At 44.9% G+C, this 27,221-nt stretch overlaps 1 protein-coding gene across 6 annotated transcripts in view; it reads right to left on the minus strand.

Moving 5' to 3' along the window:
• Positions 1-23,132, minus strand: part of LOC132407279 (oocyte zinc finger protein XlCOF6-like) — a 35,039-nt gene extending 11,907 nt beyond the window's left edge. For 5 of the 6 annotated variants that reach the window (XR_009516426.1, XR_009516427.1, XR_009516429.1 and 2 more), the window contains exons 1-3: positions 23,089-23,132; positions 22,087-22,143; positions 19,295-19,462 (exon numbers count right to left, since the gene is read on the minus strand). Coding sequence is in view for 1 of the 6 variants with exons in the window: in XM_059993559.1 (XP_059849542.1) it covers positions 5,781-8,018 (2,238 nt within the window). In the remaining 5 variants the exon portion in view is untranslated. Of the gene's footprint in view, positions 1-2,232; positions 8,469-19,294; positions 19,463-22,086; positions 22,144-23,088 lie in introns of those variants that run through there. The other variant, XM_059993559.1, reaches the window with a different exon arrangement.
• Positions 23,133-27,221: the final 4,089 nt, after the last annotated feature.

Raw genomic sequence — 27,221 nt, forward strand, 5'->3', positions numbered from 1 at the left:
TGTTAAAACCACTATCTTTATCAGTATCTACTTATAATAAAGTAAATTAAGCAAGATAAACAAAAGTTAAGTGTTATGTGTATTTATGTGTGTAAATTGTTACGTACCCCGTAAGTGGGTCACTTACCAGCAAAGATAGAGGTCCGTTGAAGTCTGATGGTACTATTTTTAACAGTATTTATTGATAAAAATACACAAAAATAATATCAATGCAAACATACAGATAATATACGTCATTAATACTAAATCTAAAAGCGCGGGTATAATAATAATCAATAAGAAATAACTCTATTGTTGTGTAGGGGATAATGTATTGTCCGATGCAAATATAAGTCATTCGAATTCATGCAGGCGGCAGCCTTTTGTTGGAGTCGAGAAAAATGTTTTAAACTTGCCGGCTTTCCTTTTTATGATGTCGATCCTTCGAGAGTTCAGTTTTTGTAGTCGGTCCTTTAGCTAAGCCGTTCCGTGGAAAACTCGTCATCCGGGCAAGGATGGACACACACACACACACACACACGAGTCACCACCGGCTGTCACTATTCAACGCTGTCACGGGATTTCTATCATTTCTCCTGGTGCGTCTAAAGGGGTAGTTCCCCAGGCCCTCTTTTATCCTTACTCACGGGGTCTCACTCTCTCTCTCTCTCATTTCCTGGGTCTCCTGACCTGAATTAATAGCGATCTTGCGATTCTCAAAAAGGAGGGGGCTACTTTGTACCCTTCGGCCCCTCAGAGTTGAGGCACAGGCGTAACACCCCCTTTCTTCAAAGCGTTTTAGTAATACAGAGTCTTACAGGATTTTAGAATCTAACAAAGCTTTTTTTTGCATTACGGAGTAATAAGGTTATACATTCAATTCGGCATCTAAACAGTTAACTATTACGTTGTCACTTCCTTTAATACCTTAACATCTTATAACTTACTAAAGTCGTGTAGCATAAGACTTCAATTTAATAACCACCTATTTTTATTTATTTCCTTCAGCAAACAAAACTGAAGAGTTGTGATCTTAGCTTATGTGTGTACTTCAAAAGTTCATACAAAATACTAATCTTTATGTTACTTTCAAAATTAACAGTCAAGCTTCCATGGGGGTTGTCTTTATTATTCACATACTTTGTCGAAATCCCTTAAAACCGGCTTCTGCTATTTAAAAATGGCGTCCCCATTAACCCTCGCCTCTTCTCCGGTTAATTCCCTCGCGGTGATCTTCGGCACCCTGGCTAAATAGGCTTTCGCCCGCTCCTTTCATAGGAGTTATTTTATCAACTTAGACCATCTTCCGAATTTCCACCCAATGCTTTAATTTTACGCAAGTTGCTCGTTTCCTCTTCAGGACCCTTCAGGCTATTAGTTTCCAGTTTAAACTCATTGTTCAAACAGCATTTCGAATTCTGCGGTTTCACACCACACTCTGGAATAACAATAGCGTGTGGGGCCCCTTTACCTTCCAACTCAACCTGTAATTGATTCACAGGCTTTGTGGAACCAAGCCATTGTCTCTGTAGCTTGGTTGCTGCTTCTGATATCAGTCCAGCCTTTACATTTTCTTCATTCAATTTGGGAACTACACATTTCCCTTTTCCTTCAATAATAATATTCAACTCACCACCTTTGATCTCCTCAATAACTTGTAACACACCTTCGAGCACAAACACCTGGGAACTCTCACTTCCCACTATTACCAAGGTTAACCCTTTATTCACTGAACCAAGTCCATCTGACCCACAAGGACTGCATTCCTTTTCAACTGAATCAAATAGCTCAGACTTTTTCTGAGCTCCATTACTAGGTTCAGTACCACATGCATCCACATCTTGGACACACACAAACGAGACATTTGCCTCTTCCAGGCTCTCAATACGCGTACCCGGTCCAAATTCTAAATTCCCCTGTTCCTCCCAGCTACTCTCTGGGCAACTCCCTTCCAGAGTAAACTCAACCCCGCGGGTTGAAACAACCTCATCTGCCATCTCAGCGGACTTCTTCAAGGTAAGGGTACCCTTTTCATCTAGGACTGCCCTCATTTCATCATCGGGAACACCGTTAGAATTTTCCACTTCTTCAAACAGTTCTGCCAAACCAGACAGATCATCCATGTCCAACCCTAGACCATTTAACAGCTCTATCTGTTTCTCATCTTTATTTCGTGCCTCTAGAACCTTTCTCCTCGCTAAGGGAAGGTCTACCTCCTCTCCCTTACTCTCTTTCACTTTACTACTCTTAGTGTTTCCACCCTCTAAACCCTCGTGGTACAGGGTTGGTAAAAACGACTCGGCCAACTCGATACTGGCCGGATTTAAAGTGCCCTCGTTCTCAGCTGCCTTTCTCGACATGCTGCGAGTGATCGCGTATGCGGGATAGATCTTGGAATCTAGGGGCGGGGCCTCCACCGGCTGTCTCAACAGCTTCATTGCTGACCAAACCCTACCACCGGCTAAATCATTACCCAGAAGGACGTCCGCATCAGTTCTCGGGAATTCTGATTGCACGCCCATTTCAACTGGTCCAGAGACTAGCTCACAATTCATAATGATCCTATGCAAGGGCACCATTTCCTTCCCTTTTCCTATTCCCTTCACAGCTACCATTCCCGTCTTGCGAACAAAATCCAGTACCTTACGGCTAATCAATGACAGTTCAGCCCCTGTCTCTCTCCAGATTCGCACGGGAATTGGTCGGTCTCCCTCTCTCAGACACGGTTCCATTTGACATACAAATCTCAGACCCTTCTCGTACCCTGTCTACCCGGGGCTCTCTTGTCGATTTACTGATTACCACAGCACATCCAATAGGGACTGCTGCTTTCCCTTTTCCTGTCTCCTTCCTCGGAGCAAAGCACCTAGATGCAATATGTTCCCCCTTTCCACAATTAAAATAGGTCAAGCCCGGAAATCTCTGGCTATCTTGCCTCTCCTCCCCAATCTTACCACTAGCTCCCGGCAGGACTTCTGCTTCAGCCGGCGGGCTTTCTCTATCGTTCCCACGGTCTCTCTGGGAACTTTTATTCGAGGTAAACTGTGTCTTGTGGGTTAGGGCATATTCATCTGCGAACCTAGCAAATTCGGAGATGGACTTATTCAGCTTCTCATTAAAATACATCCGGATATCCTCTGAAACACCACTTTTAAATTGCTCAATCAGAATTAGCTCCCTGAGATGCCTCTTTCACTATTTCTGCTGTACACCAACGATCCAAGAGCACACCCTTTGTCATAGGTAAACTCTTTATACATCTGATTCCACCCTTCCTTTAAATTTCTGAACTTTTGTCTATACGCTTCAGGTACCAATTCGTAAGTCCGGAGAATGGCCGTTTTTACTTGGTCATAATTCTCCACCTCTTCCTCCTCCATAGACAACGCCGCATATGCCCATTGTGCTTTCCCTTTTAACACAATTTGTAACAATGCCACCCACTGCTCTTTGGACCACTTCTGATTCACTGCCACCTTTTCAAAAAGCAAGAAATAACTATCAACATCCATCTCCTCGAACGGAGGTACTAACCTCAACTCCCGACTAACATTAAACCGCTCCTCTCGGTCTGACCCTTCAGCTCTTCGCTCTTGCCTTAACTTTTCCATATCCAAGTCATTTTGGCTCTTTCTCTGCCTCCTCATACTCTCTCTCCTTCTCGGCTCTCTCCTTTTCCTTTTCAGCTGCCTCCAGCTGTTTTTACTGAATTTCATGCTCTCTTTGCTTCTCAGCTCTGTCCTGCTCTTTTTTCACCTCTAACCCCTTTAGCTGGAGCTCATCCTCCCGTTTCACCTCTAACTCCTTTAGCTGGAGCGCATGCTCCCTTTGTTTGTCGGCCCTTTCATTCTCCTTCTCAGCTGCTTTAATTTAATTTCATGTTCCAACCTTAATTTCTCCAACTCTAACTGAGCCATCCCTCTAGCTGGTACCTTTTCAGGGATATTTTCCAATACCTCAGCTGCAAACACATTCTTCTCAATATAATACTAAGTTATGGCCCTTCGCACCTCCCGCTTTTTCATTGAAAACCTCACCTCTGCGAGGTTTAGCCCCTTCGCCATATTTATCAAGTCCGAATTGGTGGCCGCCTCTAGCGCCTCCAGAGTCGGGTTTTCTATAAATTCATCCACGTCCATCTTTGCTGGTTTCCTGTCTGGCTACCCCTGTACCAGATCCAAGTTTGGACTTACACGCCCGATTCACTGGCCTCCCAATTTGTTGTCAAATCCCGAGACGAGAACCCCAAGTTGTTACGTACCCCATAACTGGGTCACTTACCAGCAAAGATAGTGAGGTCCGTTGAAGTCTGATGGTACTATTTTTAACAGTATTTAATGATAAGAATACACAAAAATATCAATGCAAACATAGATAATATACGTCGTCGCTACTAAATCTAAAAATGCAGGTATAATAACAATCAATAAGAAATAACTCTATCATTGTCTAGGGGATAATGTATTGCCCGATGGAAATATAAAAGTCACTCAAGTTCATGCAGGCTGCAGCCTTTTGTTGGAGTCAAGAGAGACAGATGGTTTAAACTTGCCGGCTTTCCTTTTTATGATGTTGATCCTTCGAGAGTTCCGTTTCTGTAGTCGGTCCTTTAGCTAAGCCGTTCCGTGGAAAACTCGTCATCCGGGCAAGGATGGACACACACACACACACGAGTCACCACCGGCTGTCACTATTAAATGCTGTCACAGGATTTCTATCGTTTCTCCTGGTGCGTCTAAAGAGGATGTTCCCCAGGCCCTCTTTTATCCTTACTCACGGGGTCTCAGATGTCAATCAGGTTGGGATGATGCAATCCCTCAGCCAGCCCCCTCGGCTCATTCCCTGAGGGCTTCAAATAAATAGTACGGAACTCAATACACTATTCCATCTCCAAGTGACAATGGCCGTTTCCCGTGGATTTGTATCGCTGAGGGGGTGGGACATCCCAAAACCCATGTGGATTCTGCATGTCTTTCCCTCATTTACTGGGTCTCCTGACCTGAATTAATAGCGATCTTGTGATTCTCAATATGGAGGGGGCAATTTTGTACCCTTCAGCCCCTCAGAGTTGGGACACAGGCGTAACAAAACATAACTCCCAAACTATTGAGCTTGGGGGAAATAAGGCTGAGAGTCTTGAGATGGTAAAGTATGGAAGTTCAGTTCATCCATGGAATAGGTGATGAGAGAGAGATATTTGTAATGTCGAGAGAAGGCAATTATGTTGAATTCCAAAGGTTCCATTGTGGTGAAATGAGAGAACAGTTGCTGTAGATTTTATGCTTCATCGTTCTAAATCCACATACGAATTATCACCAAAAGTGACTTGTCACAAGGGGTATCGCCTTCACGTGAATTACCAAACCACACCCAGCCATGCGTTAACACAAAAGTAGTCTTCACAGGATACCCCAAATCTGATCCACACCTATGGATCAAACGAGGTGACAACCACACATTCGATGTATGGTGAATCGATACTTAACCCACCCTTGTGGGCATAGGAAAGCTCTAAACAGTGACCCTTGGCCACTAGTTCCCTGGTTTCGATCCTTCCATTTTTCCTCCTTCATCTCCGTCTGACCCTGAGTGTCTGAGTCCTCGGTTAAAACTAAGCAAGCTGTAAGCGATGTAAACAAGCTGCAAGCCAGACTGATTTGCCTTCTTAATCACTCTCTCTCTTAAAATGAATGTCCTCAGCAAGCAAAAGCAAGGAATTAATAAGAATGTGAACTGACTGGTGTGCCAGTGGTTGGGATGACTGAATGAATCCTTTCCAACATTCTGAGCAGGGGAATAGCTCAGAATGTGTGAACTGACTGGTGTTTCTGGAGGGTGGAGGACTGAGTGAATCCTTTCCCACAGACTGAGCAGGTGAACGGCTTCTTCCCAGTGTGAACTTTCTGGTGTACCTTCAGTTTAGATGATTCAGTGAATCCCTTCCCACAGACTGAGCAGGTGAATGGCCTCTCCCCAGTGTGAACCACCTGATGTACCTTCAGTTTAGATGGGAAAGTGAATCCCTTCCCACAGACTGAGCAGGTGAATGGTTTCTCCCCAGTGTGAACTGACTGATGACTCTGCAGGTTGGATGACGAAGTGAATTTCTTCCCACAGACTGAGCAGATGAATGGCTTCTCCCCGGTGTGAACTCGCTGATGACTCTGCAGGTTGGATGACCAAGTGAATCTCTTCCCACATTCTGAGCAGGTGAATGGCTTCTTCCCAGTGTGAACTCGCTGATGACTCAGCAGGTGAAATGACCAAGTGAATCTCTTCCCACAGACTGAGCAGGTGAAAGGCTTCTCCCCAGTGTGAACTTGCTGGTGTCTCTGTAGGGTGGATGAATCAGTGAATCTCTTCCCACATTCTGAGCAGGTGAATGGCTTCTCCCCAGTGTGAACTCGCTGGTGTATCTGTAGATTGGATGACTGAGTAAATCCCTTCCCGCAGACTGAGCAGGTGAATGGCTTCTCTCCAGTGTGAACACGCTGGTGCCTCTGTAGGGTGGAAGAGTTGATGAATCTCTTCTCACAGACTGAGCAGGTGAATGGCTTCTCCCCAGTGTGAACTTGCTGGTGTCTCACTAGAATCGATGCCGAAGTGAATCCCATCCCACAGTCTGAACAGGTAAATGGCCGCTCCCCGGTGTGAACTCGCTGGTGAGCCATTAGGTCACATGGCCAAGAGAATCCCTTCCCACAGTCTGAGCAGATGAATGGCTTCTCCCCAGTGTGAACTGACTGATGACTCTGCAGGTTGGATAACCGAGTGAATCCCTTCCCACAGTCTGAGCAGATGAATGGCTTCTCCCCAGTGTGAATTCGCTGATGACTGTTCAGTTTACATGACTCAGTGAATCCCATCCCACAGACTGAGCAGGTGAACGGCCTCTCTCCAGTGTGAACTTGCTGGTGTCTCTGCAGGGAGGATGAATCAGTGAATCTCTTCCCACATTCTGAGCAGGTGAACGGCTTCTCCCCAGTGTGAACTCGCTGATGTCTCTGTAGGTGGGATGACCGAGTGAATCCCTTCCCACAGACTGAGCAGGTGAAAGGCTTCTCCCCAGTGTGAACTCGCTGGTGAGCCATTAGGTCAGATGACCGAGTGAATCCCTTCCCACAGTCTGAGCAGGTGAAAGGCTTCTCCCCAGTGTGAACTTTCTGGTGTTTCTGTAGGGTGGATGAATCAATGAATCTTTTCCCACATTCTGAGCAGGTGAACGGCTTCTCCCCAGTGTGAACTCGCTGATGTCTCTGTAGGTCAGATGACCGAGTGAATCCCTTCCCACAGTCTGAGCAGGTGAAAGGCTTCTCCCCAGTGTGAACTCGCTGGTGAGCCATTAGGTCAGATGACCGAGTGAATCCCTTCCCACAGTCTGAGCAGGTGAAAGGCTTCTCCCCAGTGTGAACTTTCTGGTGTCTCTGTAGGGTGGATGAATCAGCGAATCTTTTCCCACATTCTGAGCAGATGAATGGCTTCTCCCTGTGAACTTGCTGGTGTCTCAGTAGTTGGGATGACAGAGTGAATCTCTTCCCACAGTCTGAGCAGGTGAATGGCTTCTCCCCAGTGTGAACTCGTTGATGTCTCTGCAGGCTGCCTGACTGAATGAATCTCTTCCCACAGACTGAGCAGGTGTACGGCTTCTCCCCAGTGTGACCTCGCTGGTGTGTCACTAGGTGAGATGACCGAGTGAATCCCTTCCCACAGTACGAGCAGGTGAACGGCCGCTCCCTGGTGTGAACTCGCTGGTGTGTCAGTAGGTCATATGAGCGAATGAATCTCTTCCCACAGTCTGAGCAGGTGAATGGCTTCTCCCCAGTGTGAATTCGCAGATGTGTCTGCAGGCTGGCTGACGAAGTGAATCCCTTCCCACAGTCCGAGCAGGTGAATGGGCGCTCCTTGGTGTGAACTCGCTGGTGAGTCATTAGGTCAGATGACCGAGTGAATCCCTTCCCACAGTCTGAGCAGGTGAATGGCTTCTCCCCAGTGTGAACTCGCTGGTGACTCTGTAGGGTGGTTGACCGAGTGAATCTCATCCCACAGTCCGAGCAAGTGAACGGCCGCTCCCCCGTCTGAACTCACTGGTGTGCCATCAGGTCAGATGACCGAGTGAATCCTTTCCCAGAAATTCAGCAGATGACCAGCTTCTGACTGGTGTGTCCACAGGTGGGATGACAGACTAAATGCTTTCTTAAACACAGAACAGGTGAATGGCCTTGCCCAGTGTGAACTTGCTGACGTACCTTCAGTTGAGATGACTGACTGAATCCATTCCCTCTGTCTGAGCAGAAGAATAGGCTGTCCCCTGTGTAAAATGACGGGCAAGCCAGTTGGTCAAATGACTGAGTGAATCCTGCCCCGTAGTCTGATCAGGTAGGATGGTCGATTGAATCCCTTGCTTCACTTCTTAAATATCTAGACAGAGGCAGCAAAACTGGTGTGCCATGTTTGAGCTTCCGGGAGACAAATTCCTTCTCGTTTTTAACCTGTAAAAAGATTTACAAAATCCATCAATGGGTGTACAACAACACTTCGGATGAGATTACTTGAGTTGCCAAGGTCTGATCCAGCATCATACTGTTACAGTGAGGTTCCACCCAAGTTGGACAGAGAAATCATCTTCTAACTGGGCACAGTGCTGGTATCTGGAATAACCATCAATTCCCTTATGCTCTTCTTGTTTCTATAGGAATGGGGCATTTCTGCCATCTCCAATCTGTGCCTTGGCTCAGTTTGACTCCCTCCATTGGTATTATTCCCTGTTCCTGCTGAATGGGTGCCTGGCCACACAGTAACTGAAACATTCTCACACAAATAGTCTTTCTTGACGTGCAGCTGGGATTTTCTTATATGTATTATTAACTTAAAGTGCCACAGTTTTAATGCCTTATAAAAATCTCTTGCTGAGATGAATGGTTGATCCGCACAGCTGTTAAATTAACTTACAGTGATTTTTTTCTGTTATTTCAGGCTCTTACAGAAAAGTACCAACAAAGAAACAAGCCCTTTGGGCTATCTAACTTGTGCTAAACTATTTAAACTCCCCACTCCCACACCCCTACCATTCAGGTACCTACACAAAATTCCTTAAATGTTGAAATCCAGCTCGCATTCACCATTTGTGTTGACTGCTCATTCCACACCCAGATGACCATCAGTGTGAAGAAGTTTCCCCTCATGTTCCCCTTAACATTTCACCTGTCACCCTTAACCCATGGCCTCTGGTTGTAGTTCCACACCATCTCCGTGGTAAAAGCCAGCTTGCATTTAGTCTATCTATGCCCCTCTATCACAATCAAATCTCCCCTCAATCTTTTACATTCCAAGGAATAAAGTCCTAACCTGTTCAATCTTTCCTCGTAACCCAAGTCCTCCAGACCTGGCAAAATCCTTGTGAATTTTCTCTGAACTCTCGGAACCTCTTTTACAACTTTCATCTATCTACTGCTGTCAGTGCTTTGGTTCACGAAGGCCAATGGGCTGAAATCTTTCTTTCCATCTCTATCTAACTGTGACACCACTTTCAGTGAATTACGGACTTGTATTCCCAGGTCCCTTCCTTCTACAACACTCCTCAGTGCCCAACCAGTCACTGTGTAAGACCTACACTGGTAGGACCTACCAAATACAACAGCTCACACTTGTCTACATTAAATTTCATTTTCCATTTCACAAACCATTTTTCCAGCTGGTCCAGATCGCACTGTAAGCCATGATAGTCCTCCCCGCTGTCCACTACACCCCAATCTTGGTGTCATCCACAAATTTACTGATCCAGTTAACCACACTATCATCCAGATTACTGATATAGATGACAAACAACAACAGATCCATCACTGATCCCTCTGGCACACAACTAGTCACAGGCCTCCAGTCAGAGAGGCAACCATCTGCTACCACACTCTGGCTTCTCCCAAAGCCAGTGTCTCATCCAATTTACTATCTCATCTTGAATGTTGAGTGACTGAACCTTCTTGACCAACCTCCCATATGAGACTTTGTCAAGTGCCTTGCCAAAGTCCATGTAGACAACATCCACTGCCTTGCCTTCATCCACTTTCCTGAAAACTTCCTCGAGAGACTCTATAAGATTGGTGAGCCATGACCTACCATGCACAAAACCATGTTCTCTATCCTTAATCAACTCACATCTATCCAAATACTTATATATCTGGTTCCTGCACATAAGTTCCAATAACTTTCCCTCTACTGATGTCAAGCACACCAATGTACAATTTCTTAGTTTATTTTTAGAGCCTTTCTTGAACAACGTTACAACATTGGCTGTCCTCCAATCCTCCAGTACCTCACCTGTCACTAAGGATAATTTAAATATCTGTGCTTGGGCCCTGACAACTTCCGCACTTGTCTTCCAAACGGTCCGAGGGTACAATTTGTCAAGCCCTGGGGATTTATCCATGGCAATTTTCCTTCAGACGACAAACACCTTCACCTCTGTAATCTGTCCAGGGTCAATGAAGTTGATGCTGCTTTGCCTCACTTCTACAGACTCTGTGTCCACCTCCCGAGTAAATACGAATGCAGAAAAAATCTCCCCCATCTATTTCATCTCCTCATATGGATTACCATTCTGATCCTGCAAAGGATTAATTTTTTCCCTTCTTGCATCAGTGTTCACTTGAATTTCCTGTATCTCATAAGTAGCCCATTTGTTCCTATCTGCCTGTATGCACCTCCTTTTTATTGATCTGGGAGATGAAAACCAAAGGGGTGATAGAGCTGCATGGTGGGGGGTGGGGGTAACGGGGGGGTAAACTAAAGTCTCAAGGGGAATGGATGCCTGAATAACAGAACAGATTGTGGAGGTGTTGTGGAGACAGGTGTTGTTCAGACTTCAGACAAAGTCAGGAATGAAAAACGTTGAGCATGATGCAGTGAATATGCTGAGCCCTGTATATCTCAATGCAAGGAGCATGATAGGAAAGGTGGATGTGTTCAGGGAATGGATCAATACCTGGAATTAAGATACTAGGATCTGGCAACTGTGGACTGGGACAGGCCGCTTTATGGCAAAGGTTTCCTTGGTCAGTGGGAGGCCTTCAAAGCGAAATTTTGAAAGTACAAAGCGGGTATGTGCTTGTCAGAATAAAAGGTAAAGATAGAAACTGCCGGGAACCTTGGATTTCAAGAGATATTGAGACCCTGGTGAAGCACAAAATGGAGTTTCATAACAGGGATAGGCACGCAGGTTCTTATGAAGTATAAAAAGTACAAGAGAACACATTAGAGATAAATCAGGATGGCAAAAAGAAGGCATGAGGTTGCCATTGCAGAAAAGATTAATCATCAGGGATTCCAGAGATAGTTTAAGAGCAAGACGATTGTAAGGCACAAAGTTGGTTCTCTGTCAGACCAGAATGGCAATCCACGTATGGAACCAAAGCAGATGCGGGATATCTTAAATATGTTTTCATCCCTATTTACTCAGGAGATGGACAAAGGTTCTATTGGAGTGTGAAAAAAGCCACATTAAAATCGTGGACCCTGTACAGTTTAAAGAAGAGATGTTATTTCACTGTTCAACATAGAACACTGAGCATAGAAATCTACATCATATTCCAGGCCATTCAGCCTACAACATTGTGCCAACCACGTAACTTACTCTAGAAACTGCCTAGAATTTCCCCAGCACATAGCCCTCCATTTCTCCATGTGCCTATCTAAGAGGCCGTTAAGAATCCCTATTGTATCTGCCTCAACCACCACTGCTGGCAGTGGGTTACACGCACACACTATTTTCTAGGTAAAAAACTTACCCTTGCCATCCCCTCGGTAGCTATTTCCAAGCACCTTAAAACTATGCCCCCTAGTGTTAGCCATTTCAACCCTGGGGGAAAAAACTCTGGCTATCTACACGACCACTTTATAAACCTAAAAAAGGCACTGAGCATCAGAATGTAAGTTTGCTTTGAGGATCTGTTAGAATTATGAGGGTATAGATAGGGTAAATGCAAACAGCTTTTTCCACTGAGGTTGGGTAGGATGACAACCAGAGGTCATGGGTAAGTGGGGAAGGTGAAAATTAAACGTGATCATTTGGGAAAGCTCTTTAATGAAATGGTCGTGAGACTGTGGAATGAGACGCCAGCAAAAGTGGTGAATATAAGCCCGGTTTCAACAATAAGAGAAGTTTGATAGGTACTTGGATGGTAGGGGCATGAAGGGTGACTGTCCCAGTGCAGGTAGTTGAATTAGACAGCTTAAATGTGTTCTCAGCATTGACTAGGTGGGCTAAATAGCCTGTTTCCGTACTGAACTTCTCCATGTTTCTGTGACAGAGAAGCTGGCCAAACTTGTCTGGAAGGGAAAGGTAGGAGTGACAACAGAGCAGCAATGGCTGGAGCAATTCGGGAGCTGAGTGATCGATACATCCCAAAGAAGTGGAAGCATTGGAAAGGCAGGATGACACAACCATGGCTAAAATGAGAAGCCAAAACCAACTTAAAAACCAAGAGAGAGCAAACAAAAGAGCAAAAATTATTGGGAAGCTTTTAGAAACCAACAGAAGATGACTAAAAAAAAAGTCAGATGAGCTCGCATGGATTTATGATTTGTAGTCATTAATGAGTCTTGGTAGCACCCAACAGTCTGAGGCATTCAGAAGAATAAAATATCCGGGGCCTCAATATCTCTTGAAAACCAAGGTTCCCTGCACCAGTTACCTTTCAACTTTTATTTTGACAGGCACATACAAACTCAACATCCTCAAAATTTCACTTCTGAAGGTCTCACACTTACCAAGTACTCCTTGGCCAGAAAACAGCCCGTCGCAAACCACACTTATCAGATCCTTTCTGATAACATCAAAATTGACCTTTCTCCAATTCAGAACCTCAATCCATGGTCCAGAACTCTCTTTTTCCATATTTACTTTTGATTCTCATGGCATTATGATCACTAATTTCTGTCATCAGCCCTGGATCATTTCCTAACAGCTTATTGCACACTTCTACGTCGGGAATTCTATGCACTGATTAAGGGCACATTTGACAAACTTTACCCCATCTAGTCCTTTACATTATGGGAGTCCTAGTCAATATATGGAAAGTTAAAATCACTTACTGCATCAACCTTTGTTTCTTGGCATGGTCTGTAATCTCTTTAAAAATTTGTTCCTCTAAATCCCTCAGACTATTGGGTGCGACAAAGTCCCAATCATGGCTACAATATCGTAATTCCCTGCCCTGAGGTCATCTGGCTTTCCTACCATGCTTCTTGCTTTGTAATATACACAGCTCAGCACATTCATCGCACCATGCTCAGCCATTTGATTGCTGACTCCATCTGAGGACTGAACAACTTCTGATCAAGCCTGTAAAGATGGGAATCCATCCCCCCCAGTTTAACTCCCTGCTTCTCCAATACTTACCAACTAAATTAGCCAACATGATTAAAACAAATAACATGGATGGCCTGACAATGACCAAAATAGAATGTGACAAGCTTTGACATATTGTTGGGACCTGACTTTCAAATCCCAATCAACCCTGAAGGGAACTAATATTAAAGGTGAAGATGTTCAGTGGGAAGAAGGACGCAAGAGGGCGATATCTGGGGATAAGAAATGGGAACAAAAACCTACCAAGAGACAGGTGGGGACAACAACCCATTTTCAAATGAACAAGCAAGGATGCTTCCTGCCATGAGTACCACCCCTCAGGAAGAGCCCAACGGAACGTTGCAAGTTGCTGGAATTCCAATTCCGTTTATGATTGATATGCCGGCAACCACAACCACTCTCAATCAGGAAGTAATATCGGAAAATGGATTCCAGCTATCAAACACTACAATCACTCTGTCTGGGTTCGAAGGCACGGAACGCACGTATTCACATACACAGCCACTACAGGTGGAATTCCAGGGGGATTGAGAAAAGCCAGTATTATGCACCCCTCTAGGGACAAAGTTCCCAGTCACATTAGAGCGGTTAAAGGAAGAGAGAACAGTGCATTACTGGCCGAAGTTCCGAATTTCCTTTGGTGACAGACAGGATAGGTGGTTCCCCATACCACCGTGACGGTTTGCCTTGGGTTCAAGCCAAAGAGCCTAGGGGTCCTTGCCTCCAGCACCACGGGAGGCTGGCCAGACTTGGCCGCATGCCAACTCTGATACTGGAAGGACTCAGGTGAAGACAGGACATCTGGTAAGACACTCTTTTAATATTGACCGAATCCAAGAGGCTGTACCCCATCTCTGGGCAATTTCAGGCCATGAAATTGGCCTTGCTTGTTAATTTCTAAAACTGCCCCCCATCTGGATCACCATGACAAGAGGACAGACATTCCCATCCATTCTGCTATATCCCCTCAAGCCCGAGGCACTGTTTTATGAGAATGGAAGCCCGTTTGTGGATCCAGCAGGGAAACAATATTCTGGATATTGACGGACAGTGAAGTAATTGAGCAGGACTCTTTTGAAGCAGCCGTCTCGTCCAGAAGGCTGAGCTGTTTGCTCTGACTTGTGCCTGTATCCTAGCAACAGACTAAAGTGCGAACAATTACATGGACTCCCGTTATGCATTTGGAGTTGTACATGACTACCGGACTTTCTGGGAACATGGGGATTCCTGACTTGCTCTGGCCACCCCATTAGTAATGCCACCTTTGTAAACAACTTACTCACTGCTCCACAGCTACCTTGAGTTCTGGCCATTATTAATGTGCGGCCCACACCCACATGTCCAAACAGGTCACTAAACTCAATGCTTTAGCAGATTAGACAGTGAAAAGTGCTGCACAATCCTCGATAGTTGTAGTCTCCTCGGGTTCCCATCAAGCAATCCTCCATAACTCAAGCAGAACGAGTTTGCCAGACATGTGGGAGGTGCGTACTTTTCAGGGGACGCCTCTGAGGAGGAGTGCAAGCTGTGGTTCCAGATGGGGTGCCAGAAAGACCCCGACCCAGGTTTTTGGATCACCCCAGCGGGACAGGTTTGTGTTCCTACACAGTTTTTACCAATATTGGTCAATTATGGACACACCTGGAAAAGGAGGGATTGGTTGTTAACCTGCACCCTGCACACTGGGTACCATTTTCGTGTCCCTTGACCATTTTCGTGTCTACAAGTTGATGTTACTAAATTGCCTAGAGTACATTGCTATAGATACTGCTTAGTTATTATAGATACATTTAATAGATGGATTGAAGCTATTCCAACTACCAATAATACTGTTATGACTGTTGTGAAGGTATTATTACGGGATATAATTCCCAGGTATGGCCTGCCAGAGATGCTGAGCTCTGACAATGGCCCACACTTTGTGGTGAAAGCAAGCGAAGAGGTGTGTAACAAACCAGCTATCAAGTAACAATTCCACTGTGTACACCACCCACGGGCCGCTGGCTTAGTGTCAATGGCACTCTGAAGAGTAAGTTGGCCAAACTAACAGCGGAGACTGGACTCTCTTGGTTGAAGGTCCTACTGTTAGACCTATTCCACATGAGGGTCACCCCACAGGGGAAATCAGTGTTGTCACCAGCTGAAATCATTTATGGACGGCCCATGAGGACACCCTGTGGACCAAGACCTTGTGCACCATTGTTCCCAGAAAGTCTACCAGGTAAATTGGATATGCATACCCTCGGGGAAGAGATGGGAAATACATATGCCAACTAAACAAAATTTTCCAAGCATTACAGTCACAGGTACGACAGGCTTACAAGGAAGAGAACTACCGCGCAGAGAGGAGTGACTATCCCACCCAAGAACCTGGGAATTTTGTCCTGACCAAGAACTGGGATTGAGGGAAACTCAGACCTCGGTGGAGAGGACCATATTAGGTGTTACTGACCACTCCACGGCTCAGAGACTGAAGGGGCAATCTTGGTGGATACATCGAACAGACTACAAACGTGCTATTGAAGGAACTGAGTAGAAGGGCTCTCTCGGACTAAAGGAAAAAGTATTGGTTAGTGGTGTGACGAACCTCTAGGTTTCTTGCCGTGGACTGTCATTTTAAGAGAGTGCCTGAGTGACTTCAGCCGCCGGCTTTATCGGCTCCAGTTTCTTACTGAGAGAGAGGGAGGGGTGGAACTATTTGACTCTGCAGCATGTTTACACTTGCTCACAGCTTGTGTTTACATAGCTCGCAGTTTGCTATTTAAGCAAGGACAGTCAGAGACAGACAGTCAGAAGATGGAAGGTTTGAAACAAAGGACCTAGAGGCTGAAGTTCGGTGTTTGAACTCTCCTGTGCCCACAAGGGTGGGTTGATTATTGATCCAGCAAATACTGAATGTGTGATTGTCACTTTGTTTGATCCACTGGAGTGGATCTTTAGGTTTGGCAGTGTCCTTTGAAGACCACTTGTGCTAACCCTTGCCTGGGGGTGGTAATTCACTTGTACAGGGTACCCCGTGACAAATCACTGTTGGTGGTAATTCGTATAATCCATATGGGGATTTTGATGGAGTATCCTGTGGCTACCGCTTTTGTTAACCCTGAACTGGATTCGGGTGCGTTATGTGGTAACCACTTGTGAGAAAGGTATTCTGTGGAAATCACTGTTGGTAATACTTTGTGTGTTGGATCTGGATTGGGAGACCTTGTGGAATCTACTTGTGTGTTAACCCTTGCCTGGGTGGTAGTTCCCTTTGAAGACGGTACCCCTGTTATCAGCTAGTTTTGGTGATAATTCATATGTGGATTTGGAACGAAGACGGATAAGATCTTCGGCGACTGTTACTCTGTTTTACCACTGTGGAACTTGTGGAATTGGAAGCAATTGCCTGCTCTCGACATTCACCTTGGATTACAAATATCTCTCTCGTCATTTATTCCGTGGATGAGCTGAACTTTCATACTTTACCATCTTCAGACTCTAAGCTTGGTATTCCCTGAGCTCAATGGTTTGGGAGTTACATTTACACATATGTATACACATAACCATAGAACACTACAGCACAGTACAGGCCCTTCAGCCCTCCATGTTGTGCCGACCCTTATAACCCTTAAAAAAAATGTACTAAATCCACACTACCACATAACCCTCTATTTTTCTTTCATCTATGTGCCTGTCCAAGAGGCTCTAAAACAGCCCTAATGTTATAGCCTCCACCACCATCCCTGGCAAGTCATTCCAGGCACCCTCAAAAAACTTAACACTGATGTCTCCCCGAAACTTCCCTCCCTTAATTTTGTACATATGCCGTCTGGTAATTGCTATTGCTGCCCTGGGAAACAGATACTGACTATCCACCCTGTCTATACTTCTCATAATCTTGTGGACCTCTATCAAGTCCCCTCTCAATCTTCTACTCTCTAAAGAGAAAAGTCCCAGCTCTGCTAACCTTGATTCATATGACATGTTCTCCAAACCAGGCAACATCCTGGTAAATCTCCTCTGCACTCTCTCCATAGCGTCCACATCCTTCCTATAATGAGGTGACCAGAATTGAACATAATACTCTAAGTGCAGTCTCACCAGAGATTTGTAGAGTTGCAACATGACCTCTCTACTCTTGAACTCAATCCGCCTGTTAATGAAGCCTAGCATACCATAGGCCTTCTTAACCACCCTATCAACCTGTGCAGCAACCTTGAGGGATGTATGGATTTGAACCCCAAGGTCCCTTTTGATTGTTTTGCTTAAGTTGTTATAAGTAGATACAAATAAAGATAGTGGTGTTAACATCAAAACCAGTGGTATATTGCTGCTGGTTCATTGAAATTGTTACAGGTATGTAACAGTGGTGTTTGTGTTTATGTCTTTGAGAGGGATCACGCCAGCATCCGGGGTCCCCATGTTAACACATTTCTGTGTCTCTGTCACACCGATGCCAAACAGGTAGAACTAGGGGCCTGTATGACAGTAATGACAGTAATCCAATGTCAGTAATCCAATGTCCAATGACAGTAATCCTGCTCAATCAGAGTGAGGAACTCTCAGCCTGGGCTTTCACAAATAATGCCAGGGGAAGAGAGATGAGGAATTGGGGTCCAGTCAGAGATGACTGTGGCTGTCAGTGTTTTGAGGGATGGTATCTCAGGCTCCCACCGAACACACCTTCCTAGACTGGGAAACATGCATCCTGGCCATACTTGCAGGTGCCCAGCAGCGGAGAGGAATAACTGAGACTGAGTGATTTTGGATGATCACTTTTCTCTCCTATGGAGTAGCCAGGAATTTACGAGATATAATCAATTTGGCTACAGCGCTTGAGGAGCTGGCCACAATACTGCAGGGACCCTGACAGAAACGCAGGCCCAAGTAACAGAAATATCCACTGAAATGATTGTAATCTGGCAAACAGTCCTACAGAATTATATGGCTTTAGATTTTATCCTAGCTGAGAAAGGGGGAACCTTTGCTATTATTGACACAGGATGCTGCACATATATCTCTGATGAGTCTACCAACATTACTCCCTCTCTGAGCACACTGCCAAGGAGATTGACAGCATCAAGAAAGTAGGGCAGGATTTACACGGGTTCACCGAAGGTTCGAAATGGTGGTCTTTGACAGCCTGTTTGTTAATATGTGGGGCATGATATTGCATTATGTCCTAATAGTTGTGCATATCATTGTTATAATTACTGTTGAACGCTGTTTTTACTCACTGATAAGTCAATGTTGTACTCAGTTGCTTTCTCTCTGTAAAAATCTACTGCTTTGTTGATCATGTAATGATCAAAAGGAGGGAGTGATAAAGTATGCAAAAGGGTTAACACTTGGTTAAACAATAGCAGCCTGTTTTTCTGAAAGAAACTGCTGATGAGCACCAGATGTGTTAAGCCAAGCTGAACCATATTTCTTCTTGAGAGAAGCTAGCTCGGGTTCCAGGATGCTCATCTCCTTGTTTACTCACGTGTAGAGATAGGGCAGCTTCAGTCTGTTCTAAGGCATTATGACTATTTTGTAATTTGTCTTTATGGGCTGTCATGTAGTAAATAACGTTGGCTCCAGCCTGTCTTGTGTGGGGGGGTATCTGGACAGATATATCTGTGGTATAACGCAAATTGTTAGTCAGTTAGTGGACTGGGCGGGAACAGTCATAGACTCTTCCTATTTGAGTGACTAACTGAGTAAGCCCCGGGTGCTTGGAATAAAGAGGTGGTGCGGATACGGTCTCTGAGTGACTTTATCTGGATTCAACTTTGAAAGAATGGGATAGCTTTTAAAGGGCTGGGCTACTGGAAGGACATTACCAGACCTGAAGTGATTCCAACTGGGTCTGTCAGAGGCATAACTGGTTCTTCTGGGCACATTCAGTCTCCCTCCAACTATTTCCTACCTTCCTTTGTACAGGTATGTAATGTCTAAAGGACCAGTGTTTGAGTAAATGAGACTCACCAAACTTTCTCCTGACTGAATCACTGGATTCTCTGAGTCAGATAGGTTCTCTCCAGTTGATGCTCTCAGTCCTCGGGCAGGTTCACTTGTTGCTGTTCCCTCGTCTACAGTCGTGGTTTCCTTCCAGTTGGGGTTTTTCTTCCAACAAATCTCTCACCGCAGGTCTAACTTTAACGTGAAAGATAATGAAGCACATTAACAATAAAAAGGAGAACCAAACATTTCTGCTAAATGTTACTAAGAACAAAACTCACTGAAACTTAAACGTTGAAGGCAAATATAATGATCTCAGTGAACAAATCTGTAACACATCACAAAACCTGATGTGGGATAGGAAGGAGTCATCGTTCTGTCATGGTAAGATGTAAGTCGCAGGAAGATAATTAGGCGATTCGATCCATCAAGTCTGCTCCACCACTCAACCGTGGCTGAGATTTATCCCAATACCATATCCCTGCCTTCCTGCTGTAACCCTGAAGCTACTTAGCAATCATGAGTATATTAATCTCTGCCATAAATATACCCAAATGGCAGCCTCAACCACCATCTGTGGCAACAAATTCCACAGATCAGACATCTTTTGGATGAAGACATTTTTGTCAACTCAATTTTAAAGGTAAGCATCTTTATTCTGACACTGTGCTGTCGGATCACAGACTCTCCATCTTATGGAAACATCCTCTCCATGTCCACTGTATCCAGGCTTTTCAGCATTCAGTAGGTTTACTTTGCCATACATCTCCCCCACCAACCCCACCGTCCCTCTGAACTCCACTGAGCACAGGTCCAGAACCACCAAATGCTCCTCACACATAAAGCCAATCTTTTCTGTGATTATTCTTGTAAATCTTGTCAGCAACAACTGTACTGAACACAAACAGGTACCAGGATAATTTACAGAGAAAAGTTGTGCTTTCTTCACTGCTCTACGATCACAGAATGACCCATTTCCATTTCCAGGTTAAAACAGGTCCATTTCAGGAAATATAAACCATTCCAGGGTGAATGTAATAAACAGAAACTGGAATTACCAGAAACACTCAGCAGGTAAGGACCAGCTGTGTTGAGAGGAACAAACTTTTCAATTCAGGTTAATATATTTCATCAGAATGACTTCAAACATTTTCAGTTTTTAGTGCAGATCTCCAGAAACTTGAGATTGTGCATGATTTCTGCCGAGTAACAGACAGGTGACAGTCGGTGTGGGGGGGGGGGGGGGGGGTGATTTCCAAACACAGTTCAACACCAAACTCAAGGGTCTATTTCTACTGTTGTAAACACGGAACTGCCCATTTACTCATAGCCTCTCCCTGTGAGGGATGGAATGGGAAATCATCCTCTCCTCAGATTAGCAGTCATTGCTTCCAAAGGAACTCCAGAAACAAACTGCTGATCCCAGACCAGAAATACTCACTCAACACCTTATAAGCCCAAGCAGCTCGATCCCCGGGTCCATTTTACCTGGATCAAGAACTGTGAATAGTTAAGTGAGTAGAAGATGAACTGATCTCCAAAAGTTAAAGTTAAAGATGAAACACCCAATTCAACATTTTAAGCAACATTTTTGTTTTGTGTAATTTTAGAGTGAAAAAATTAAAGGAACAGCATGCAAAACTTTGGGGACCCTAAGAGATTTAAGCTCTCAGATAACTTTTACCAAGGTCTCAGACCTTTATGAGATTGTTAGTGCTATGGCTTATTCATAATCTTTGTCAGGAAAGTCCAGGTGATGCAAATTTCAAAGCTTTATAAATACCCTGGCTCCTCAAACCTTCTCCCAGCAATCAGCAGCCATGGGCTCCTCTAAGGAGCTGCCTAGCACTCTGAAAATTAAAATAATTGATGGCTACAAAGCAGGAGGAGGCTATAAGAAGATAGCAAAGCATTTTCATGTAGCCGCTTCCTCAGTTCGTAACATCATTAAGAAATGGCAGTTAACAGGAATGGCGGAAGTCGTCCAAGAAATCTTTCGCACAGAACTGCTCATAGGATTGCTAGAAAGGCAAATCAAAACCCCCATTTGACTGCAAAAGACCTTAACGAAGATTAAAGTCTGGAGTGGTAGTGCACTGTTCCACTGTGCAGCAATACCAGCACAAATATGACCTTCATGGAAGAGTCATCAGAAGAAAACCTTTCCTCCATTTTCACCACAAAATTCAGCATCAGAAGTTTGCAAAGGAACATCTAAACAAGCCTGATGCATTTTGGAAACAAGCCCTGTGGACTGAAGTTAAAATAGATCTTTTTGGCTGCAAAGAGCAAAGGTATGTTTGGAGAAAAAAGGGTGCAGAATTTCATGAAAAGAACACCTCTTCAACTGTTAAGCACGAGGATGGATCAATCATGCTTTGGGCTTGTGTTGCAGCCAGTGGCACAGGAAACAGTTCACTGGTAGAGGAAAGAATTAATTCAAATAAATAACACAAATTCTGGAAATAAACATCACATCATCTGTAAAAAAAGCTAAAGGTGATAACGGGATGGCTTCTACAACAGGATAATGACCCGAAACACACATCAAAATTCAGAATGGACTACCTCAATAGGTGCAAGCTGAAGGTTTTGCCATGGCTCTCACATTCCCCCGATCTAAACATCATCAAAAATCTATGGATAGACCTCAGAAGAGCAGTGCATGCAAGACGGCTCAAGAATCTCACAGAACCGGAAGCCTTTTGCAAGGAAGAATGGGCAACAATCCCCAAACAAGAATTGAAAGGTTCTTAGCTGGCTACAGAAAGCATTTACAAGCTGTGATACTTGCCAAAGGGTTGTTACTAAGTACTGACCATGCAAGGTGCCCAAACTTTTGCTTCAGACCCTTTTCCTTTTTTGTTATTTTGAAACTGTAAAAGATGGAAAAGAAAAAGTAATCAAGCTTAAAATATTAAAAAATGTGTCATCTTTAACTTTATGCCTTTTGGAACTCAGGTCATCTTTTATTCACTATATTGCTATTTACAGCAACAGAAATTTTGACCAGGGATGACCAAACTTTTGCATGTCACTATATGTGATTTTCTTGATAAATGATACTTTAAAAAGTCAGATTTCCAAATATCACTCCCCATTTGCAAATTATCCAGCAACTAATGCGTCGCCACAATACACACTGGTAACACCAGTTTCTGTATTGTACATAAATATCTCCCCTGAACACCCACCCCCCCCCCTCCCCTCCAGGTGACTGACAGGGGTGAACTCGGTGATGGCAATGCCAAAAAATATGAAGGGCAGTAGTCTGTCTCACTGGAGTCTGGCACATTTGTGAAGTGAGAGCTACTTGTTGCCCAGGGCAAAGGTGTTTGATATCAGTACGTACCCAGACAGAATGGGTCAAAGCATGTCCGCACCGGTAGAAAAGGCCAGAACAAGAGCTGCCGGCAATCCAGGCAACACACAAAATGCCGGAGGAACTCAGCAGGCCTGGCAGCATCGATAGAAAAGAGTACTAATGTTGAGTTCCTCCGGCATTTTGTGTGTTGCCTGGATTGCCGGCAGCTGCGGTTGGAGGTAGAACTAAGGTGATTGTCTCAATAGCTGACAGAAAGATCCCGTTCCCTTTCTACGAGTTCCTGATCCCTGCATTTAGTTTTCTGGAGCTCGGCTCTGTCTGTGAGATCTATTTGCTCCCATTCCCTGATTGGCCGGAAGCTCCCCGGGGCCCTTGTACGGATCTTGGGGCTGAGAGAGAGGAAAAAGACCTGTCCTGTTCCGAGTTTGTGAGTCACGGTGTTCAGTGTTAACAGCAATTGTCAGTCAATTAAAGCCCACCCAGCACCCGCTCTTACCTCTGCCGGTCCTCCCGACATTTTGTGTACTGCGCGCATGCGGAGTTATCCAATACAGCGGCAAGCTTGACGCCTGCGCATTTGATCGGTGCTTCAAGCGACCGCGAAATTTTAAACGCACGGCTTTATGGGTATGTGGTGAACTGTGTGCCTGTCGGGACACGCCCCCTGCTGACTGCTCCTGTGGCTCCCCCCACAGGCCCCTGTATAAAGGCGATCTGAGGCCTGACGCTCGGCCTCAGTCTCCAGGACATTGTATGATAGACACTCACTCCTGGTTCCTTCTTCCAGTCAATAAAAGCCGATACCTCGCCTTACGTCTCAGTGTGAGTTATTGATGGTGCATCAGGGTAATCACGGTGCCATTAAAGGTTTCTGCAAGCACCAGTTTCATGCCCATACCTCAGTTTGTTTTGTGTGTGGAAAAATCAGCAGTTTAGTTTTTTTTTTACCCAGAAAGTGGCTTCCATAAACGACACACTCAATATCAACAGGCATTTCGTTTATTTAATGCCAAAGTACAATCGTCTTACAAATGCAGATATGAAACACAAGAGATTCTGCAGTTGCTGGAAAACAGCGACGCACACACACACAATGCTGAAGGAGCTCTGCAGTTCAGGCAGCAACTAAGCAGAGGAGTACACAGTCTAGACATGCTGAAGGTGCTCGGCCTAAATGCTGTCCATTTATTCCTCTCCACATTTACTGCCTGATCTGCTGATTACCTGCAATGTTTTGTAGACATTAACCATTTTGTTTTTCAATTGCCCAGTTTCCAAATGTTACTCATCTTTCATTCATAGCCACACCCTGCTGGTCTGGTTCCTCTTCCTCCTCCTCCTCCTCTCTGTAACCTCCAGACCCCATCTCTTTCCGGAGACCTAGAGCCCTGATTGGTGCTGGCAACTCTTTGGATTCTGACTTTGCTCCACTGAAGATTCACTCGCTAGTCTGCTGTCAGTCTTTAGAGGCGCATTGCAACAACCCACAGTCCTTTGAAATTAGTGATTTGAGAGTGTGGTAGAGATAGGTGATTTGATACAGAACTGACTTATTTTTCACGGATCCACAGTATTAAACATCAGTCTAGTTTAAGGCTAATCTCAGCAGAACAGACTCCTCCAATGCCCAGTGACCAGGGTTCAGTCCTGGGTGCGATGAGCAGCCACAAGAACTGTAGAATCTGACAGTAACAGTCCCTCATGAACCTGCAGCGGCCTTCAGTCACCGTAGTGGTTGAACAGTTTGAACTTCCACACTGACGTTAAGTTGCTGGTGCTGCAGCAGCTGGGATGATCGAGTAAAACTCTTTGCTCACTCCGGACAGAAATGTGGCTTCTATTTATTATGAACTCACCGGAGCATCACAAGGTGGGTTTACTGAATGAGTCTCTTCAAACACACGGAACAGTTGAACGGCCGCTTCCCAGTGCGAAGCTGTTGGCGTATCTGCGATGGCCGACTGAATCCCTTCCAAAACGAAAGCCAGTGAATGACGTCACAATGCTGTCAACGTCACGGCATTGTATCCAATCAGATCACAGACATGGTCACGTGTTCGGTCTCTCCTGGGAGCGAGTGGGGCGCTGTCTTCTCCAGCATCTCGGCCTCTACATTCAAGGATCCCTGGCATTCAAACGCTGGTGAACTGACAGATACAGCGGAGATATGGTGTTTGTGATTACCACACACAGATCTTCTGACATTTCTACACTGTTAAAAGTTTACAGACCACGTCAGTGGGTGAGGGACAACATTTCAACTCAGGTAATTTTAATCTCCATGGTGCCTTCAGAAAAAAACACTGTCACAGTTCAAAACAATTTGGAGGAACAAGAGTTCATCTTCTAACTGACTACAGTTCCGGCATCAGGGTCAATATCAAACTCTCTGCATCCCTCTCTGTATCAAAATGGATCATTGCTCCCCTTCATCAGTCTGTGACTTGGCTCAGTTTGTCTGTCTCCTTCGCATTCTGAGCATGCGCCACACACCTACTGAGATCACATTTTATTTACACGGACGCGACTAGAGACTTTCTGATTATCGTGTCCCTCATGGCATCTGTCGGTGGTAAACTCAGAGTCATCAATGCTATTGATCCTCAGGAGTAGGTGATTCGGCTTTTTCGTTAGAGATCGATAAACTGCAGGTAGTGTGTGGCTGGATGAGTGGTTCATTTTCAGACTGGAAGGAGGAAGCGTTTCGAGTACCCCAGAGATCAGTCCCTGACCACAGTTGTTCACAGTTTAATGTCCTGGCGGAGGCAGCGAGATATGAGATGTCCCAGACTGCCGGTGACGCAGAAAGAGTGGAGTTGGGGAAGGGGAGGCTATTCACATGAAATTTCGTAGCTTTGCAATCAGTACATAATGCATGGTGGGGCTGCAGTGGCGGGTTCCATTGCTGGGATCAGTGTACAGTCACCGTGGGTTATGAGGATTTTGTGAATAAATCGCCATTCTCCAATTAAGAATCTCCAGCCGCGGAGCAAGCCTATGGTTTGTATATTTAAGTTGTATGTATGGCATTGTGGTAACCGGACACTATAGCCCTCCACGAGCTCTCTATCCAGTCCTTTCAATATCCGACTTCATCCGTAAATTTGACCACAGGGCCATAATACTGTCATCCGATGCATTGACATAGAACATAAAAAGAAACGTTGCTAACCAGACCCCTGTGGAAATCTGGGGTAGTAATCTCAGAATTGGTGCCTGTGCCCCTGCTAGCGATGAAAGAATATCATTGTCAGGCGTATTAATGTGTGGCTAAGAGACTTGTTTAGGGGGCAGGGCTTCAGATTCCTGGATCACTGGGGCCTCTTCCGGGGGAGGTACAACCAGTACGAAAAGGATGGGTTACACCTGAACCCAAAGGGGTCCAATATCCTCACGGGCACAGATGAAAAGGAAAAGAGCAATTATGGGAGGAAGCTGGCAACTAATATCAAAGAAGGTATTAGAAGCTTTTTTGTTAAGAATATAATGGGTAAAATAGAGTCAAGTGTAGATATAGAACCAATGCAAATTAATGCTGGAGATATTGTAATGAGAGATGCAGAGAGGGCAGTGGAACTGAATGAGTGGAAGACGTCTGCAGTATATCGGACATTCAAGAATGTCATGGAAGTGAAGTTTGTGCAGTGAAAATTATGACTGAGGAGGTGCTCAGGAAGCTCAATGCTCTGAGGTTGGATAAATCTCATGGACCTTAAGGAATGCTTCCTTGTATTCTGAAGGGAGCAGCCAGAGAGATTGCGGAGGCATTAACGATTATCTTTCAAGAATTGTTAGATTTGTGGCATTGTACCAGGTGACTGGAAAATTGGAAATGTTACCCCGCTATTTAAGAAGGGTGGGCAGCAGCAGAGTGGTTTGGGAAGTTGTTGGAATCAATTGTTAGGGATCAGATTACGGAGTACCTGAGGCACATGACAAGATATGCCAAAGCCAGCATGGATTCCTGAAAGGAAAATCCTGCCTCAGAAACCCACTGCGAATCTTTGAGGAAATTATCAGCAGGGTACACAAAGGAGATGCAGTAGATATAGTGTACTTGGATCTTCAGAAGTCCTTTGACAAGGTGCTGCACATGATGCTGCTTTGCAGGAGAACAGGCCATGGAATTACAGGGAAGTTACTAGCATGGGTGGAGCATTGGCTGGTCAGCAGAAAGCAGAGTGGGAATAAAGGGGTCCTATTCTGGCTGGCTGCCGGTTATGAGTTCCACAGGGGTCGGTGTCCGGACCGCAGCTTTTTACAATGTATGTCAATGATACGGACAACAGTATTAATGGATTTGAGGCTAAGTTTGCCGATGATACAAAGATAGGTGGAGGAGCAGGTTGTGTTGCGGAAACAGAGACCCGACAGAGAGACTTAGATAGTTTATGGGAATGGGCAAGGAGGTGGCAAATGAAATACCAAGTAGGAAAGTGTATGATTATGCACTTCGGTGGAAGAAATAAACGGGCAGACAATTATTTAGATGCGGAGAGAATTCAAAATGCAGAGATGCAAATGGTCTTGGGAGTCCTTGTGCAGGATATCCGAAAGGTTAACTTCCAGGTTGAGTCGGTGGTGAAGAAGACAAATGCAATGTTGGCATTCATTTTTAGAGGTACAGAA

Source organism: Hypanus sabinus, chromosome 18 (assembly GCF_030144855.1).
Source record: "Hypanus sabinus isolate sHypSab1 chromosome 18, sHypSab1.hap1, whole genome shotgun sequence".
Lineage (NCBI taxonomy): Eukaryota > Metazoa > Chordata > Chondrichthyes > Myliobatiformes > Dasyatidae > Hypanus > Hypanus sabinus.